This window comes from Agelaius phoeniceus, chromosome Z (assembly GCF_051311805.1).
Source record: "Agelaius phoeniceus isolate bAgePho1 chromosome Z, bAgePho1.hap1, whole genome shotgun sequence".
NCBI classification, from domain to species: domain Eukaryota; kingdom Metazoa; phylum Chordata; class Aves; order Passeriformes; family Icteridae; genus Agelaius; species Agelaius phoeniceus.
The window spans coordinates 201343-218810 of NC_135303.1; the positions used below are offsets into that span (position 1 = coordinate 201343).

Below are 17468 nucleotides of genomic sequence, written 5' to 3' on the forward strand. Positions count from 1 at the left end.
CCATAGACGAGCAGCACTGTGGTAGGAATGAGCTGAAGATGTGCAAAATGGAGATTTGGGGTCCTTCCCTGCTTTTGGTCCAAATAACTTCCTGCAGATGGGAGCTGCATGTCTTTTGTCGTGGCCCAGCAACTTTTCCCAGAGGTAAGAATAGAGGGATTTTAAGGGATTTTCTAGTTTTAAGGGATTTCCCAACTACTTTGCTGTGCCCAGATCCTTTCTTGGAATGATCATCAGCTGAACACTAACAGCCACAAGGAGCAAGCACTGACCACTGCTTCCAGCACTGAGGCAGAAGTGCAGGCTGACGGGCAGCCCTTCTGATTGCTGACTCCCCTCTCATCATGCATTCCCAGTGGAAGAGCAACCCCATCACATCACATCCACCTCTGCAGTTATAGTTTGCACCACAAAGCAGGAGGGTCAGGGACAGCACTGGGCTGGCAGAGTGGCAGTGACCAGCACTTGCCTGTGGGCACAAAAGGAAACATAGTGCTGCCAACAGCAAGGCACTGCAGAGAGGTGATGGTCAGCAGAGGCATCTTCTGGCCCCCAAGGAGTGGGGCATCAGGACTGCAGAGCAGAGGAGCCTTCACCCTAAAACCACACTATGGGTACTGCCTACAGGAAACTCTAGAACCCCCTGAAAAAGCAAAAACCTCTCTAACACTGTGGAGTCATGGTGTTTGGTGTTGAACCACTCATGAGGGGTACAGTGGTGACCCCTCTTCCCATTCCCCCCAGGCAGATCTCCTCCTTTCAGGCATCCCATCCGGAGAGGAAAGGAAGCCCCAGGGAAAGGCAGCACTCATGGAGCAGCCCCTCACCCCGTGGCCTCACTGAGACCCCTCTGCTGAACCCTTCTGCTGACCCTTCCCAAGAGCTTCTCCAGCTAATTGGAGTGGGAGCAGCAGAAGGGATCTCTGATTTGGCTCCTGCACTAGTGTGCTCTCACTGCTGCTGGTGAGAAACAGCCCAGAATGACCATCATGGCCAGGGATCCCTCCTTGTGCAGCCAGGAAGCCTGACCTTCTGCTTGGTAGGTGAAAAAGCAAGAGACGGGTGTTCATTACCCTAGAAATTACCTGAAAAATGACTGCCTGCGGTTGTACCACGCACTGTCTCATCAGCATGGAGCACCACTGCCATAGCATGGAGGAGAGAAAACACAGACATGTGAAACGAGGTATATATAAAAGAGAGACTGAGAAGGACAAACTGAAAGGAGGGGCAAGACCAGATCTTGTGTGTTCCCCTGCCTTATCCTACTCTGCTCTGGCTCGGCTCTGGCGGACGGAGCTGGGGGGAGTGGCTGCAGTGGGGAGGAGAGGAGTAATCTCTGTGTGCCTGTTAGCAGCAGCACAAGCTCTCTTGCAGCAGCAGGGTCTGCACAGTCCCTCCGCATTAGACATCTCTGCAAAGTGCAAACAGGAAGGTTTCTGCTCTAACTAAAGTTTTGAATCTACCTCCGTTACAAAAGTTTTATTTCTCACTATTAATCCCTTGGAGTGATGATTGTGATAGGCAAATGGTAAGAAAAAGGGTGCAGGAGAGTTTCCTGTTTTCAAGCCTGCTGCACTACAGTAAAGCAGAGAGGCAGATCACAACCAGCTTCGCCCTGCACTATTTCTGGTGAAGATGAATGAATGTAACACACCGAAAAGTCAACCTACCCTCTGTGTACAGAAATTGTTTCTTTGATATTTTCTGGGATTTTATCCTAAAGTGTCAGGAAAAGATGGACACCCAGCAGGGAACAAGGCTGCTCCCTGAAACAGCCTGGTTTTTAGGTACCAATGTGGGAATCTCAGGGAGCTACAAGGCTGGAATGAGCCCTGCAGCAGTGCTGCAACCCATAAGGTGTGAGACAAATGTATCCCTTTTTCGCCTCATCCCTTTTGTGGGGCACAGACCTCACAATGCTGCTGAAGAGACTGCACCAAGCAAAGACAGAGAAGAGCTGTCTGCTGCACAGGGCAAATGGCCATTAAAATGAGCCAGCTGGGGTCCACTGGGACTTGCACATGTTGCTTTTTTGCATCTGCTATATATTCCAAATCAGAACATCAGGCAGGCATGAAATAATACCTTCTGTGTTCTCCTGCCGCTGGCACAGCTGCCCCCAGGCCCTCGGCGCTGCTCAGGATGCAGCAGCAGCAGCAGCAGCTCAACAGGAGCTGAGACCATCAGTGCAAGGTGCCAGCTTGGGGTTTCAGGGCTTAGTCTGCCTCCTCACTGACCATGTGCTCTGCCTTCCTTCCTGACAGAGGTGGTGCGTCAAGAGCCTTCATTGCCAAAGAAAACACTGAGGTCCCTGAAAGGCACAATGTTGTCCCCCAAATCACATCCACCACACCCCCTGGTATCCCTGATGGCAGCAGCAAGCCAGACCTCACAACAAATATCTCCAAGTTATCACATCTTAATATTTTTAAATTAATTAATAAATAGAGGCAAAAGTGGCACATGCCAGGCAGGCTGTCCACAGAAACCCACACAGCAGTCTGACAAAGGGAAAAAATTTGTAATGTTAGGTATGGTTCGTAGAGTTTAATCCAAAGCAGCTGTAATTAATCTCCCCAGGCTTTCAGAAACCCAGCAGCGCTTGCAGCTGCAGGCACCACTGCTGCTCTGCCTGGAATTTCATGGGAATGGAAAACCCAGCCTAATGCTCTCCTACTCAGCCACCCAAGATATGGGTGGGAAAGGCTCCTGGAAACCTATACATCAAAGTCTCACCACTGCTGCCTTCCAACCACCACCCCATTTAATAATTTACATGATATTCCCTGCACTGAGCACTGCTGACACCAAACCCAATCCTACTTTAGAACAAATGTTATTTACACGTCTAACTGGGACCAAACCCTAGCTTCTCTTTGTTTTCAGCCACATTGAGCTCAGTGCTGCCTCACAGAATGTGGAAGTTTGGTTTCAACCCTTTTCCCTAAGTTTAAAGTGGGTATTTCTGAACCTCCCTTTCACAAAACATATATGTTTATAAAAAGTTAACAGCTGTGCTTCATTTTAACCCAAATCCAATTAGGATTGTACACATCCCCAGACATTCCTTTGAAGGCAGTGAGAATTAGCTTGTGCACCCTGCCATGAACACATTTACCCTCATACTTCAAAATAACTGACCTGTTTTTGACCCAATCTTCACATTATCTGCATAAGGGAAATGATATACTACATTTTACATTTCCACAGTACAATTCATAAGTGGGTGCAGATATTCTCAGATTTTCCAAAGGGACACTCAAATCCAATCTAAATGCCAAGAATTTACCTGTTGTTTTTTCTTTTATACATATAAATAGCTGCATTTCCATTCACTCTTTGTTTCTCATTTTCATTTTGTTCTAATATCTGCATGTAAATGTCTGAAAATAGCATCTGTAATTGAAGATTATGAAGTATAGCCAGCTCCTGACAGGCTGCTAAGGAAGATGGATTATCCTCATTTTTCTGTAAATTTTGTCAATTTTGGAATTCATAAGCTATCAACACTGATCAAAATGTGACTGCACAGCTGTGTCAAAGCGGACAGCACAGCACCGGCGCAGCTCCGAGGACAGCTCTCCCCAGCCACTCAGCCAGGGGCACACTCTGCAGGAATCCTTCCCGGCTTCCTGCGGTATCTACATCCCAATCACACTGCCCCCTCCACCCCTGAAAAAAAAAAAAAAATCAAATAAATAAGTAAATTGAAAGTACGCAAATTCTCTGGTGCGCCAATTCAGATCACAAAGCACAATTTATTGCATGTTCTCTCTTTTTATTTATCCCTAAGTAGTAAACACGATTTCCATTCAGGGGGTTCGTTATGTTCCACTCCTACCAGACAATCACAGCACACTTGAGGCAATTGTTTAGCCTCTTCCTCTCAATTTTCCCATTACTGGGAGTAAGTACTGTTGGGACTCTTTAATAGCCCGACTGCAGCCCATATCAATAACAGATGAGGTTTAATCGTCCAACACAAAAATTATTTAGGCTCAGTAAGGACATTCAATGTCATTTGCATAATGGCATTTCTATCCTGAGCACCTAACCCATCGTGCATAAACAAGACCCTGGGACCATAAATAATAATAAATCATGACGTCCAAGCTCCTCTTGCTATAATAGGAGCCTCTCTATGTAGAAATTATTTCAGCAGGAAACGGGCACTATAATTTTAAAGACATGTGGCACTGCACAGGCCAGTAAATCATGCCCGTGCACACAGTCACGCACACACACGTGCCCATAGTGAACAGCAAAACCCCATGGAGCAGCAGCACAGAACACTGCCCATGCTGGCTGCTGGAGATGTTTTTAATATTGTTTCTTAGTCAGAGGTAGCAGGCTGAACAAAAGCAATGCCTGAGTAGTGTGTGCAGTGCCTGGGCATGTGCTCGATGGACCTGTCAGTCTGCCAAATCCCTGCTGGGCAATCCCTCATGCCTGCTGTCCTTGGATCTCTGGGCAAGTCGGATGGGAAGAGAGCACCGACCTGCAGATGCCTAGATGGGTGTTTTCCAGGCAAGCCCTCCATGGGCCATTGCAGTCCCCAGTGCCCAGCAGGGGCAGAAATGGCCAGTGGACTCTCTCGGAATCATTGAGGATGAAATGTCCTGCAAGACTATTGAGTCCAGTTGTTAATTTAACACTGCCAAGGCTGTCACTAAACTGCGTCCTCAAGAGCCATAAACTTCCTTTGGTTCCAAAATGAAGCCTCCACTGAAAACCATGTAAGGCCAGCCCAAGCGTGGTACATGTACACAATGAGGTGAGGTGGTTTTCCAGATTTCAGTCTCACCTCACCACTAACAAGCGCCTGGATGAACGGAAACAGCAACGCCACCACAGTGCCAAAGCCAACCTCTGCTTCCACCAGGATTTACTAGTTTCAACCTCACATACTTATCCTCAACAACTCTAGCACCTCTCTACATAACACAAAAAATTGCTGTGTCTCCTGCAGGACACAAAACCATAGGATGACTCGTCCAAGCCTCCACCCACCCTCATCAGCACTGCCCAATCCTGCACAGGCTCCTCGTTTCTGTCTCCATGCCAGAGCCTCCCAGTTCAGTTTCTGCTGAGAAAAGCAGAAACTCCAGAACAGATTTTGTAGAAGCCTGCTCCCAGTTTCAGTGTTGCAACACCAGTGCCTGCAACTGCCCCAACCCCCTCCAATTTCTTCTCTCCAGTCCTCCTCTCTCCAGCCTTCCTCCTCCTCCCACAGCTACCCTCTCCTGCTTTCCCCACAGACTTACACGGGGCATTTCTCTTCTTCTCCCATTTCCTTCCCTCTCCCCAGCACCTGCCCTTTCCCTGCACCTGTTCTCACCCCAGCACAAACTGAATTTTCTCAGCAGCCTCCACCGTCCTATGTGCAATGCTGAAAAGGAGGCACCCAATCAAAGTAAAGCATGAGACACACAACTGAAACAAGCATAGAACAACCTACCTTGGTGGAAAAGCAGTTTACTTTTTGTAAACCCAGCACAAAATTTAGGCTTTTATGCCGCTAATTGCTACAAGATATTGTCAAAAAATGCTGTTTCTCAGGACAGGAACTGGACACTTTCCCTCTCAACACTAACATTTTCAGCCAGAGGAGGATGGAAAAGGTACAATCCTCGATCATGGTGGTCCCTCTACTTCCACTGAAGCACTAAGCACGACTGTGCAGAAAAGAAAGCACAACCCTCAGCACAGTGAATTATTTCCTTATGGAGAAATATGAATCAGAAACATGAGTGCACTCTGAGAATGCATGAGGCTGGCACCAATATTGCCAGATCTTCAATCCATCCCACCGATAGCTCTTGACACTTGAGAAGTCTTGTGCAAATTTTCAAGAACACTTGGTATTTGTGTAACGCTTTTACATGGACTACCCAAATGTGTTTCACAAATGCCATCTGAGAATCCTGTTATAGCATTTTTTGTATCATATTAAGCACTGTGCACAATAAACTGGTCTCAAAGTGGAGATGACTGAAGTGGCAGGTTACCAGGGTCCAAGCCTCACAGGTAGCCAAGGCCCCTGCAGTCACTGTACCTACAAAGGCACCAAACCTTTACGCAGGGGAAAGCCAACAGAGAAAGCCACAGAGTTTGCTGTTTTGTGGCATGTCGCAAAGTCCAAGCTCAACAAATCCACGTAAACTCATGAACTCCCATATTTCAAAGCCAAACACCAAGCCAACACACATTCTTCATTCTCCAAAAGACTTCTGCTCTTCCTGTTGGTGCCCCTTGGAGTCTCATCATCCTGTGAAGGTCAGGAGCCTTCCGCCTTCCATTTTTGGGGGGTAAACTTTCCCTACAATGCTGAATTCCCCATCAAATCCCCATCAAATTCATCAATATAGAACTGATCTTATTTTCTAAAAAAGGCAAAAACAAACTAAAAAAAAAAAAACCACATTAAACAAAACCCCCATAGTTTTCCAAAGCTTTTCTTTCATTTCTTCACCTTCACCTGAACTAGAATAGTAAAGGACCACAGTTTTGCAGGCCAGTTTTCAATACAGTGTGTTTATGGAAAAGACAGAAATCTTAAAAGTCTTTTCCAATCTGTATGATTGTATGGTTCTGTGCCTGGGGAGGTAGGAAATATAGGAAAAAGTAGGATATTTGGAAAAAAAGATATTACAGAAAGGTTTGTAAGTCATTGGAACAGGCTGCCCAGGGAAGCGGTGGAGTCACTATCCCTGTAAGTGCTCAAAAACATGTGGGTATGGGTGAGGACAGGGTTCAGTGATGAATATGGCGGTGCCACTGGGCTGACAGATGGATTTGATCCTAAAGGTCTTTTCCAGCCTTAACAAGTCTGTGATTCTAAAAGTGCAAATATTTTCAGAAGCATTATGCGTCACTTTCTGATTACATATCCTTGGAGGCATGGGATTAGAAAGGCAGCAGGAACTGAACAAACTGCACTGACAGCAGGCAAAGTGACTGGCTTGGATATCTTAACCAGAGTGTTTTGCCCTGAAAACAAAAAGTGCCATGATGGCTGCTGGGAATGTGGAGTGGGGGCTCCTTGCCCTTCATGTATGCTGCAGGCATGCCTCATGCAAATGGAGGCCTTGGGCCAGGGAGCACCAGGGGAGTGATGCAGTGCTTGCTTGGGTGCAGCTTGCTTTGGGGAGGGCATTGGGCTCCTCACCTTCAGAAATATACCTATGAACACCAGAAATATCGGTATGAAAAGTTAAGCAAAACAGAGACAAGCTGACAAGTCAGGGTACCTATGAGGTGCTGGTTCCAAGAGAGCAATAGGCTCTCTGATGACACACAGAGCCCATTGCTGCTGGATGCCCCACTGTCATGACAGGCTGCAGTGATGGACCCTCTACACAGAAAAATCATCAAAGACAGCACGTTTTAGTGAAACATTTCAGTTTCTATCAAAACATTTTCTATTGCAAAGACAGGTCCAGCCAGGCACATGGGTGTTGTAATAGTCACTATTCTTCTGCTAAAACTGCAGAAGACACCTGGGCACCACACATGCCATGGAGCATCACCACAAGCAAACTGCATCAGGCAACCAGAAGGGAACCCACCACCAGTATTACCTGAGCACCTCTTCCACCCCAAAAGCTACTCCAGTTCTTATGCCAGACAGGTACTTGGGGTTATATTTTCAAATATATATTTTTTCAAATTTTTTTTAAAATATATATTTTGTATTTTTTTTAATATCTATATTTTCAAAATTTCGTCTCCAGTCACAAGAACCAGAAAAGAACCACTTGAACAAAAACACAGACACAGGAGCGGTGCAGTCAGCAAAATCTCCCACTGTTGCCAAACCTCACAGTTTGACAATGCCTGAAAGTCATTCATCAGGTACATAATCTGATGACAATCTCTCGTGTAACATAATTTAATTCATTACTTAATCCTGTGTTGCAATTATTTGGAGAGGCCCTAATAACCAGTGAAATACTCCAAGCCTAATAGAGCATCTGACAAGTGCAGTTCTTATGCCTGGCTCCACTCCATAGCTCCTATTCCAGGAATGCACTCGCCACCTCCAGGACCTTGTTCTCCCTCAGCCCTTTGTGAATGACTTGTCTGGACTGACATAGACCTGAGGTCAGCCCTGAGCCTGAAGGGGATTTTGCAGGAGAAACCCTTGTCTCTCCAATGTTGCCCTTATTTCATTCCATTTTCAGGGTGAGAGAATCAGAGCTGAAATCATGCCCCTACATGTTAATCTACTCTCTTAGTGCAGGAGCTCTCTCCTTTCAGGTTTTGGGTTTGGGATTTGTTTGTTTTTTTGTTTGGTTGGTTTTTGTTTGTTTGTTTGGAAAAATCTGCTGAAAAAAAACAAAAAATCAAAGCAGCCACTATTCATATGAGCAGAGAGGAATTTTGAATCAGTCCCTTTTGTCTGGAACTGGCTTAGCTCCACAGTTGCTTTTTGTCATCATTCAGACACTGGTGTAGGTTGTTTTGTTCAACCCCATACTAAAAAAAAGGCAACCCAAAACTATGGCATTCTTCTGAAAACCCAGCCTCTGCACTGAGCAAGTTTCTCAGACTCCTTGGCTCTGCGTGCCAAACAATTCTCCGTCTCATCCTATACCCTGGGTGAACCAGTGCTGCTCTTCCTCTAACCACAGTTCTCATTGTAGCCACACCAAAGTTTTCCTTAAACACCTAATAACAACTGGAATGAATACAGTGGATGAGCAGCAAGGGAGTGCTACCACCCGGGCTCAGATCCTGGAGATCCCTCAAAACAGGGCCAGCCATGGAGGCAGGCCATGCAGCCCAGGGGTTCATCTAGGTGGGTCTTGAAAATCACCACAGACAGAGCCTGCACAATTTTGGACCCTGCAGAGCCTCTGCTGTGTCAGTTCATGCCCTGTCTGTGGTGCTCCCACTGTGTACTCCCATGAAGAGTTTGGCTCCATCTGAGCTGTTTTAGCACATCAAGCTCTTCAAGGGAGCATACTCCCATCTTTGTCCATTATAAGGTGATGCACAAATCTAGAAAAAGCTCCCAGAATGACCGTATAACAGCAGTGATTTCCAAACTAAGACTGGAAAATGTACTTGAAACTTGTCAGAGCCTGTGGGATCCAGCCATTTACTGAGGTCTACGTAGAGAAGCCTTGTTCCATTCTTCAAATGCTGGTCCAAGCCTTTCACCTTAAATATAATCTGAATGGGCCAGGCACTGGATAAATCAACAGGCAAGTGTTTTCACTCCCAGAGTTGTCCTTCCTTCTCTTATGGGGCTAACATAAACATAAGGAGGTTGGTCAATTTTGACATAACTGGCCAACTAGTGCTGTTACATGGCATTGTCTGAGATTGGTGAAGGACCTTGTTTATCTCTCTAAACTAAAAAAGAAAAAATTTATTTATTGCGAAACACATAATAAACAAAGAGATGCAATTGCTCAATGCCAGTTCCCAAATTTCAAAGAAACGTGAACACTTCTATCAAGATAACAAGTGGGGAAAGCTTTTTTTAGATTTCCTACCTCTCTATCACACTTAGAAGCCTCCTCCTCTTCTGGAGGAGATCACCTGCTGCCTTTGCAAGATGTTGTACTCTATGCAGTCACTAAGCTCTGGCTGCAAAACTGGTGGAAGGTGCTGAGATGAAACTGGGTGTCTGGAAAAACATCCCCTTCCAGCATTACCCAACAAGAATGGTGCTGTGGCTGCCATTTCCAAACATTTTACCAAGGTGTTGGGGGTTAGGATTTTTTCCTTTTGTTTCTTTCATGGAATTTTGTCCCAACCGTTGCTAAGAGAGAATAACGACTGGATTTTAAGAGAGAAAATAAATGGCCAAGGTGGGGGAAAGTGTGGCTGGCTACTTTCTTACCTGGGTGGGGGGGAGATGTTTCTCTTAGGAGGGCAGAGATGTGAGATTTTGGCAGGGGGTTGGGGACTGGGCTCAGCTCCTCGCACTCTCAACACGGGAGGGGAGAGAGGCCCTGGTCGCTGCGGGGAGAATTCACCGCTACCGCGGGGCTCCAACTCCTGCTGCCTTCTCCTACTGCGAGGGAAGCGCTGCTCCAAAGAACAGCCATTGCGCTGGGACCTCATTAACACCCAACATCACTACAGAAAAGACTCTCACCATCCACTCAGTGCCTCAGGGGAAACCCCGGGACCCTGAGGCCTCCCAGGGAGCCTCTCCCTGCCCTGTTTAGGAGCGCAGCTGCTGCAACCCAGCCCTGCTCCGGGTTTCTCCCTACAGTGTAACCCAGCACCTGATATATTTCATTTGCTACTCTGGAGGCTGCTCCTCCCTGCCGCCCCAGCAGCCGCTCCGAGGTTCCGGCTGCAGCCCCTTTCTCCAGCCACCCTGCCCACCATTACCCCATGAGAGAGAGGAGCAGAGCTGGCACCACAGCGCCCCCTGCAGGCGCGGGGGAATCACGGCACACCCTGCCGGCCGGGAGCCACCGGCGCCCCTGCTGGCTGTGCCCGGAACTGCACCGGAGGGCAAAGCGCCGAGAGAGGCCGGGACTGGGACTGGGGCTGGGGATGGGGATGGGACTGGGACTGGGACTGGGGATGGGACTGGGGATGGGACTGGGACTGGGACTGGGGATGGGGATGGGGATGGGACCGGGACTGGGACTGGGACACGGACTGGGACTGGGACTGGGACTGGGGCTGGGACTGGGACTGGGACCAGGGCTGGGGATGGGGATGGGACTGGGACTGGGACTGGGACTGGGGATGGGGCTGGGACAGGGGCTGGGGCTGGGGCTGGGGCTGGGACTGGGACTGGGACTGGGGATAGGACTGGGACTGGGGATGGGGATGGGACTGGGACTGGGACTGGGGATGGGACTGGGACTGGGGCTGGGGATGGGGATGGGACTGGGACAGGGACTGGGACTGGGACTGGGACTGGGGCTGGGGCTGGGGCTGGGGATGGGGCTGGGGCTGGGACTGGGGCTGGGACTGGGACTGGGACTGGGACTGGGGCTGGGGATGGGACTGGGACTGGGGATGGGACTGGGACTGGGGCTGGGACTGGGACTGGGACTGGGGCTGGGACTGGGACTGGGACTGGGGCTGGGGATGGGGCTGGGGATGGGACTGGGGATGGGACTGGGACTGGGGCTGGGACTGGGACTGGGGATGGGACTGGGACTGGGACTGGGGATGGGGCTGGGGCTGGGGATGGGACTGGGGATGGGACTGGGACTGGGGCTGGGGATGGGACTGGGACTGGGACTGGGGATGGGACTGGGACTGGGGATGCGGCTGGGGATGGGACTGGGACTGGGGATGGGGATGGGACTGGGACTGGGACTGGGGATGGGACTGGGGATGGGACTGGGACTGGGCCTGAGGTTCTGGCTGGGACTGGATCTCTGGTTCTGGCTGGGACTGGGTGTCTTGTTCTTTTCATTATTGCTGCCAGGGTTGTTTGTTCTCTTTGTTATACACATACATAGAGCTGCTTTGCCTTGTTATACACATAAAAAGAACTGCTATTCCTTTTCTCATGTATTTGCCTAAAAGCCCCTTAATTTCAAAGTTCTAAGAATTTGGAGGGAAGGAGGTAATATTTTTTCTATTCTGAAGGAGGTTTCCGCCTTCCTTGCAAACACCTATCTTTCAAACCAAGACACCAGGCTCTCAGGGAAAAAGCTCTCCTCAGTAGCATCCTTGTCCCTGAGGAGCTTCCAGAGCAGGGGAGAGCTGGTCTGCCTTTGCCAGCTGCTGACCATGTCACATGTCACCCAAATTCCCTTTGCACAAGCCTGTGCACAATGTGGGGAGCCTGCCAGGGGGAGAAGACATCCCTCCAGTTAATGCAGAGCAAAGAGAAAAGAGACGAGGACAAAGGAGGTGTGGGAGCACAAGCCACAGCAAGGCTGGCCTTTCCTTTAACTTATGAATTTGTATTTTTACATATAGTCATATTTGAGAGCAGTCAGGAGGAAAAAAGGGCATGTTTATAACCAGGAATACAATGCAATTCCCAAAGGAGCTGTCTACCTTGGTATTTTGGGATTCCTCCTCTTTGATGGGTCAAAGGGAGGAGGAGGTGACAAGGACTCCCCTGTGTAAGAAAAGAACTCAGACTTGGCAACCCTGGAGACAGGGGCAGTCCCCAGACAGAGTCACGTAAGCTGGGGGATGTAGCCCAGCAACCCCATTGCCCAGACTAGGAGAGAAGCATCATTTGCATCAGCTCCAGCCATCACTGAGGCTTCCCTAACGCCATAACAGGCACTTTGAGAGATCCAGCCTTTCAAATTCACCCTGGAATCCCTGAAACGTGCGTGCTGTTACTCTCCCCAGTTTGGTCTCATTGCACTGACAGCCATCACAGCAGGGTGTGTGCAATGAAACCCCAGCTCTCTTCTCTTCCAGAGCTTCTCTTCAGCATGGTCATGCTCCCAAGGTATTGCAGACCACAGTAAATGCTCCCTGTCACCTTCTGGAAAAGTCTGCAGGAGAAATCCTGACCCCAGGGTTCCCATTATGTCTAGACAAAGTGAGAAAGTTGGTCTCCACCTGCTCCTACCAGGAGTGTCCTCTGGAGAGGGGCAGCATTGGGCACTGAGTGCAGGGGGGAGAAGGGTACCCCTGTCTCTGTGCCAGACAGGAGAGTGGGCAACCCCTGGATTGCCCACCTGCCTTTCTTCCCACCTCTCTTGCTTACTCCAAGACCAGCCCTTGCAATTCCAGACCCCTTCAGACATCCTCAGCTGCCCCTGAAAGCGGCAGGGCTGCTTTTCACAAGGATCATGTTGATGCAGGAAGGCATTTGCTGGATACATGGCTCCTGTCATGCTCCTTCCCCAGAAAACTCTGCGCCTCCACAGCCCTACTGTCACACAGAATACACACAGGTGTCATACAACAAAATCTGCTGTGACTGTCACCACCCAACACAGCCTGACAGAACAAGGTGGCACACACAGAGAAATCTTTGCGGTCTTCAGAAGCTCATGCACAAAGAAATGCTCACAAGGAAGGGCAAAGGAGTGGGTATGCAAAGAGGAGGTACTGGCCAAAGGAGCTGTGCTTCCTGCTGCTATTTTAGAAGAAAAGCCTTTTCACTCACTCACTCAAAAAAAAAAAAAAAAAAAAAAAAAGTTCATTTTAGCAGTAAGAAACACTATGGCAGGCTTCTTTCTCCTTTTTCAATGTAAACCAGAGCAGAGCCAAAGAAGGTGGTGCATCCCTCTGCATCCCCAGCAGTGCAATGAAGGGACATAGGGCTCAGAGAAGACACTCTGTCCTGAGGAGCCTTCAGCCTCTACAGCAGCACAGGTGTTGCATGAAAGCATCTGAGACAGACGGTGGAGCTCTATCAGACACTTTTGCAGAATAACTTGATAATGCTGAGCTGGAGACAGCAGCTGACAGCATAGCCTTCAGGCTCAAAGTGCTTTGTGCATGGAGCAGCTCTAGGAAAAAACCTCCTGCAAGGAGATGGGGGTAAGTGCCGCTGTCATCATCTTGAGGTTGCTGCAGCGTCACAGTGAGGCACCCCATTTACAGCTCAGTCCTGGCCCTCTCATCTTTTACCCGTTCAGTTTTTACTCTAATGGAAAGGTTCTACTGGACGAGAAAAACTATTGCCAGCCTGAGATTTCCTTGTGAGTAATCTGTGAAGGGCACAACTGGCAGGCAGAGCGGGCTGCAGGAGGCGGGGGCAATGCACGCTCACGCATCGCCCGTGGGAGCAGCTCCAAGCCCGCAGCAGCCAAACCCCTGGCCGGGCTGGGCACGGGCAGCAAGGGCAGCGCTCGGGGAATCAAGAGCGGCAGCCAGGGGCCGCTGCCGGGCCCTGGCGAGCGGCGGGAGCGCAGCTCTCTCCCCGCAGCCCCGCCGAGGGCAGGGGTCACGGAGCCTGTGCTCCCAGCTGCTGCCCCTCCGGCCCGCCTGCGCCCCACGCCCTTGCATTCGGCAGCCGTATTGATCGGCTGGCAGCAATGGCCTGGATAATTAGCCAGGAATTAGGGTTTCTATTACAGCCAGGAGGCTGCCCCAGCTGATTTATCACCTGAATAATTTACTGTGATTGAAAGGAAATTAAAATGAACTCCATTTGACAACTGCGCTTTTATGGGCTTTAGTGAAGACTCAAAAGCCAAATTAATAGCCTGGTGTTGTTTGATAGTCTACTGAGGGTAAATATGGGAAGGTTTTTTGCCTCCTGATGTGCTCTCCTAGGCTTGATTTTAGAGCTGGGATTTTCTTCCCTTCCCACCAGTAAGGCTGCAGCCTGGAACAGGGGAGATTTCAGCTGTAAAAGCCACAGAACTGCCCTTGCTCCTCTCCCACCCCTCCTCTCATTCTGTCTTCTGTGGCTACAGAGGATCACAGGGTCAGCAGATTGGGGATGAGCAGGCAGCCCCTGGCCCAGCCTGGCAGCACCAGCAGCCAGGGCTGCCAGCAGGGTGGCCTGAGGGAAAGGAAGGCACAGGGACAATGCAGCCACCCACAAAATCATCCTGCACCCCTCGCCCCCCTGTCACCATCCACAAAATCATCCTGCCCCCCTCAGCCCCCTGTCCCCACCCACAAAATCATCCTGCACCCCCTCAGCCCCCTGTCCCCACCCACAAAATCATCCTGCACCCCTCAGCCCCTATCACCACCCACAAAATCATCCTGCACCCCTCAGCCCCCTGTCCCCACCCACAAAATCATCCTGCACCCCTCAGCCCCCTGTCCCCACCCACAAAATCATCCTGCACCCCTCAGGCCCCTATCACCACCCACAGAATCATCCTGCACCCCTCAGCCCCTGTCCCCACCCACAAAATCATCCTGCACCCCTCAGGCCCCTGTGCCCACCCACAAAATCATCCTGCATCCCTCGGCCCCCTGTCCCCACCCACAAAATCATCCTGCCCCCCTCAGCCCCCTATCACCACCCACAGAATCATCCTGCACCCCTCGGCCCCAATCACCACCCACAGAATCATCCTGCACCCCTCGGCCCCCCGTCCCCACCCACAGAATCATCCTGCACCCCTCAGGCCCCTGTGCCCACCCACAGAATCATCCTGCACCCCTCAGGCCCCTGTGCCCACCCACAGAATCATCCTGCACCCCTCAGCCCCTATCACCACCCACAAAATCATCCTGCATCCCTCGGCCCCCTATCACCACCCACAAAATCATCCTGCACCCCTCGGCCCCCATCCCCACCCACAGAATCATCCTGCACCCCTCAGGCCCCTGTCCCCACCCACAGAATCATCCTGCACCCCTCGGCCCCCATCCCCACCTCAGCCCCACCACTCTGGCAGGGCTGGGGTGCATCCCACCATGGTCCAGGTGCTGACCCTGCAGCACCATGTCCTCCTATGTCCTCCTACCCTCTGCTGCCTGCCCTCCTGCAGAGTGGGCAGAGCACTGCTAGCTTCTGCTTCACCCTTCTTTGTCTTCATTCTTTCTCAGTTTTATATTTGTGTACCTTTATTGAGCCACATATTATTGTTTCCTTTTCCTTTTAACTTGTTTTTCATGTAGCATACCATGTAATGCAGCCATGGTTAAGAGCTTGCCTTGGAATGCTCAAATCATTCTGGCAAGTGGCAGATTGAGAAAATATTTGGCTCCTCAAACTATCCATTAATGATTTTCATAATTTTCACTGTTTCTGGACAACATGAAGTTTTGGGAAGACACAAACAAATATTAACTCTGCATTTCTCAATAAAAGTGTCAGAGTATTTTCAGATGCTCAACAGCTTCTATCTACCCAAATGTTTCCCAAGAAAAAGCATATTTCTCATGCTCTGGGGACCAGGACCAAGCATGCAGTCCTGCAGCTCACAGAATCATTGTATGGGTTGCACTGGGAGCAAGATCATCTTATTTCAATACCCCTGGCACAGGCAGGGACACCTTTTAGTAGATTAATTCCTTCCTTCTGCTTGTCCAGTAGTTGCACTTTGGCAGTGAGTCCTCTTAAAACAAAAATGCATTCTATTTTCTGGCTTCACTAGATTTTTCCATTATTCCCAAAGATCAAACTCCAGTACTGTAAGGGGGATTGTATATCTCACTCCTCTCAGAAGTTGCATTCCAGCTGCTCCTAGCAAAAAAAAACCCCAAGATTCCTCTTTCAAAGCTGCAGTGTACTTAGGCAGAAAGCAAAACTTGAAGATTTTCCAAAGAAGTTTATGCCTCTCTCTTGGTCAATTCAGAGAACTTCTTTGGTGCGGCTCTCTCTGCATCAGGTTTCAACTTCATGCAATTCTTCCACTTTTTCCAAATCATAAGTAATTCTGGGGGGATTCCTTGGCTATCTAAATTCTATTAGTTACCCAAATTCTATCTGCCTATCTCCAGATCCACATCTATCTGCACTCTGTGTCATGAATACCCATGTTACTATATGTTTGCCAGGTTACTGGTTTCTGTATGAGCACAGAACATGTGAAAATACAGAAAATTTTATCCAGAAATCAATCTGAGAACAGATATTCTGTTTAGTTCTAGCTTAAAGCAGTGGGAAAGCACCAGCACAGGCCTAGGAATTATTTGCTATTAGCAGCAGGCAGTTATCTTCTTAGCTGGTGACCTACATAGTGTTGAATCTGGTCACATCGTGTTATGCCTCATTATGGCCCTGATCTAAACTTTATTGAAGTCAATAGAAATATTCCTCTTGGCTTCAATGAGTATTCGATTGGACCCATGTGTGAAACTGAAAGTACAAAAGAATCCATTTCTGTTGTGGACAGAAATCCAGCATGGATAATTCCTTACTTTATTCTGAGAAAATTAATGCACTGTCTCTCCCATTGAGCCAATCCAGCTGTTTATCCTTCACCCTGCATTTTTCACCCGTAGATGCATTAATCCCACTCTCACAGCCTTCACAAGCACACTGGTCCACTAGCCCTGGACCTGCCCCCTGCCTGCTTCCATGGGGCTCTCCTGCACTTGTCAGCCTCACAGACCTGAGGTCCTCAGGTCTCCTTGACTTCCCTGGGTCTCCAAGAACATCTCCTGTCTTTGTCAGTGCTTTGACTGCAGAATTGCTTGAGTCAACAGTTCACAAAATGGATGGCACAGCCTTGGCCAGTCTGGGACAATTTCCCAACGGTGCTGTGGAGAGCTCCTCCATCCTTCTGGCTGGAACCAGAGGAAGCCTTTGGAGGATAATCACCTGCACAGTCACACAGAGGGGTTTGCTGAGTACAGCCAGTGCTTCCAGCTCCTCCAGGTCCTAATGGACAATAGGTGCTGGAAAATTTTGCCACTCAGTGTTACAACTCTCTGCACAGGACGCGCGCCAGTTCCAGACAAAGTCTGAACTGTCACTGCAGTGACCATGAATAATGGGGGCTGTCTGCAGTAGAGGCCAGGCTGAAGTGTGTTGGTCTGACACAGGTACAGGTGCAGAGCACAGTCCCAGGCCAGGCAGACAGGTAAAAGCCACTCCTGGTGCCAGTTTGGTTTGTTCCAAGGGAATCGGGGGCATTGGCAACACC

The 17468-nt window shown here is 49.4% G+C and overlaps 1 protein-coding gene across 7 annotated transcripts in view; it reads right to left on the minus strand.

Annotated features, from left to right (window-relative positions):
* Positions 1-17468, minus strand: part of PAX5 (paired box 5) — a 133500-nt gene that overhangs the window by 62647 nt on the left and 53385 nt on the right. Inside the window, exon 7 of one of the 7 annotated variants that reach the window (XM_077171371.1) lies at positions 1086-1142. The exons of the other annotated variants lie outside the window; for them this stretch is intronic. Within the exon in view, the coding sequence (XP_077027486.1) occupies positions 1086-1142 (57 nt within the window). The remainder of the gene's footprint in view (positions 1-1085; positions 1143-17468) is intronic. 7 annotated transcript variants of the gene reach the window in all.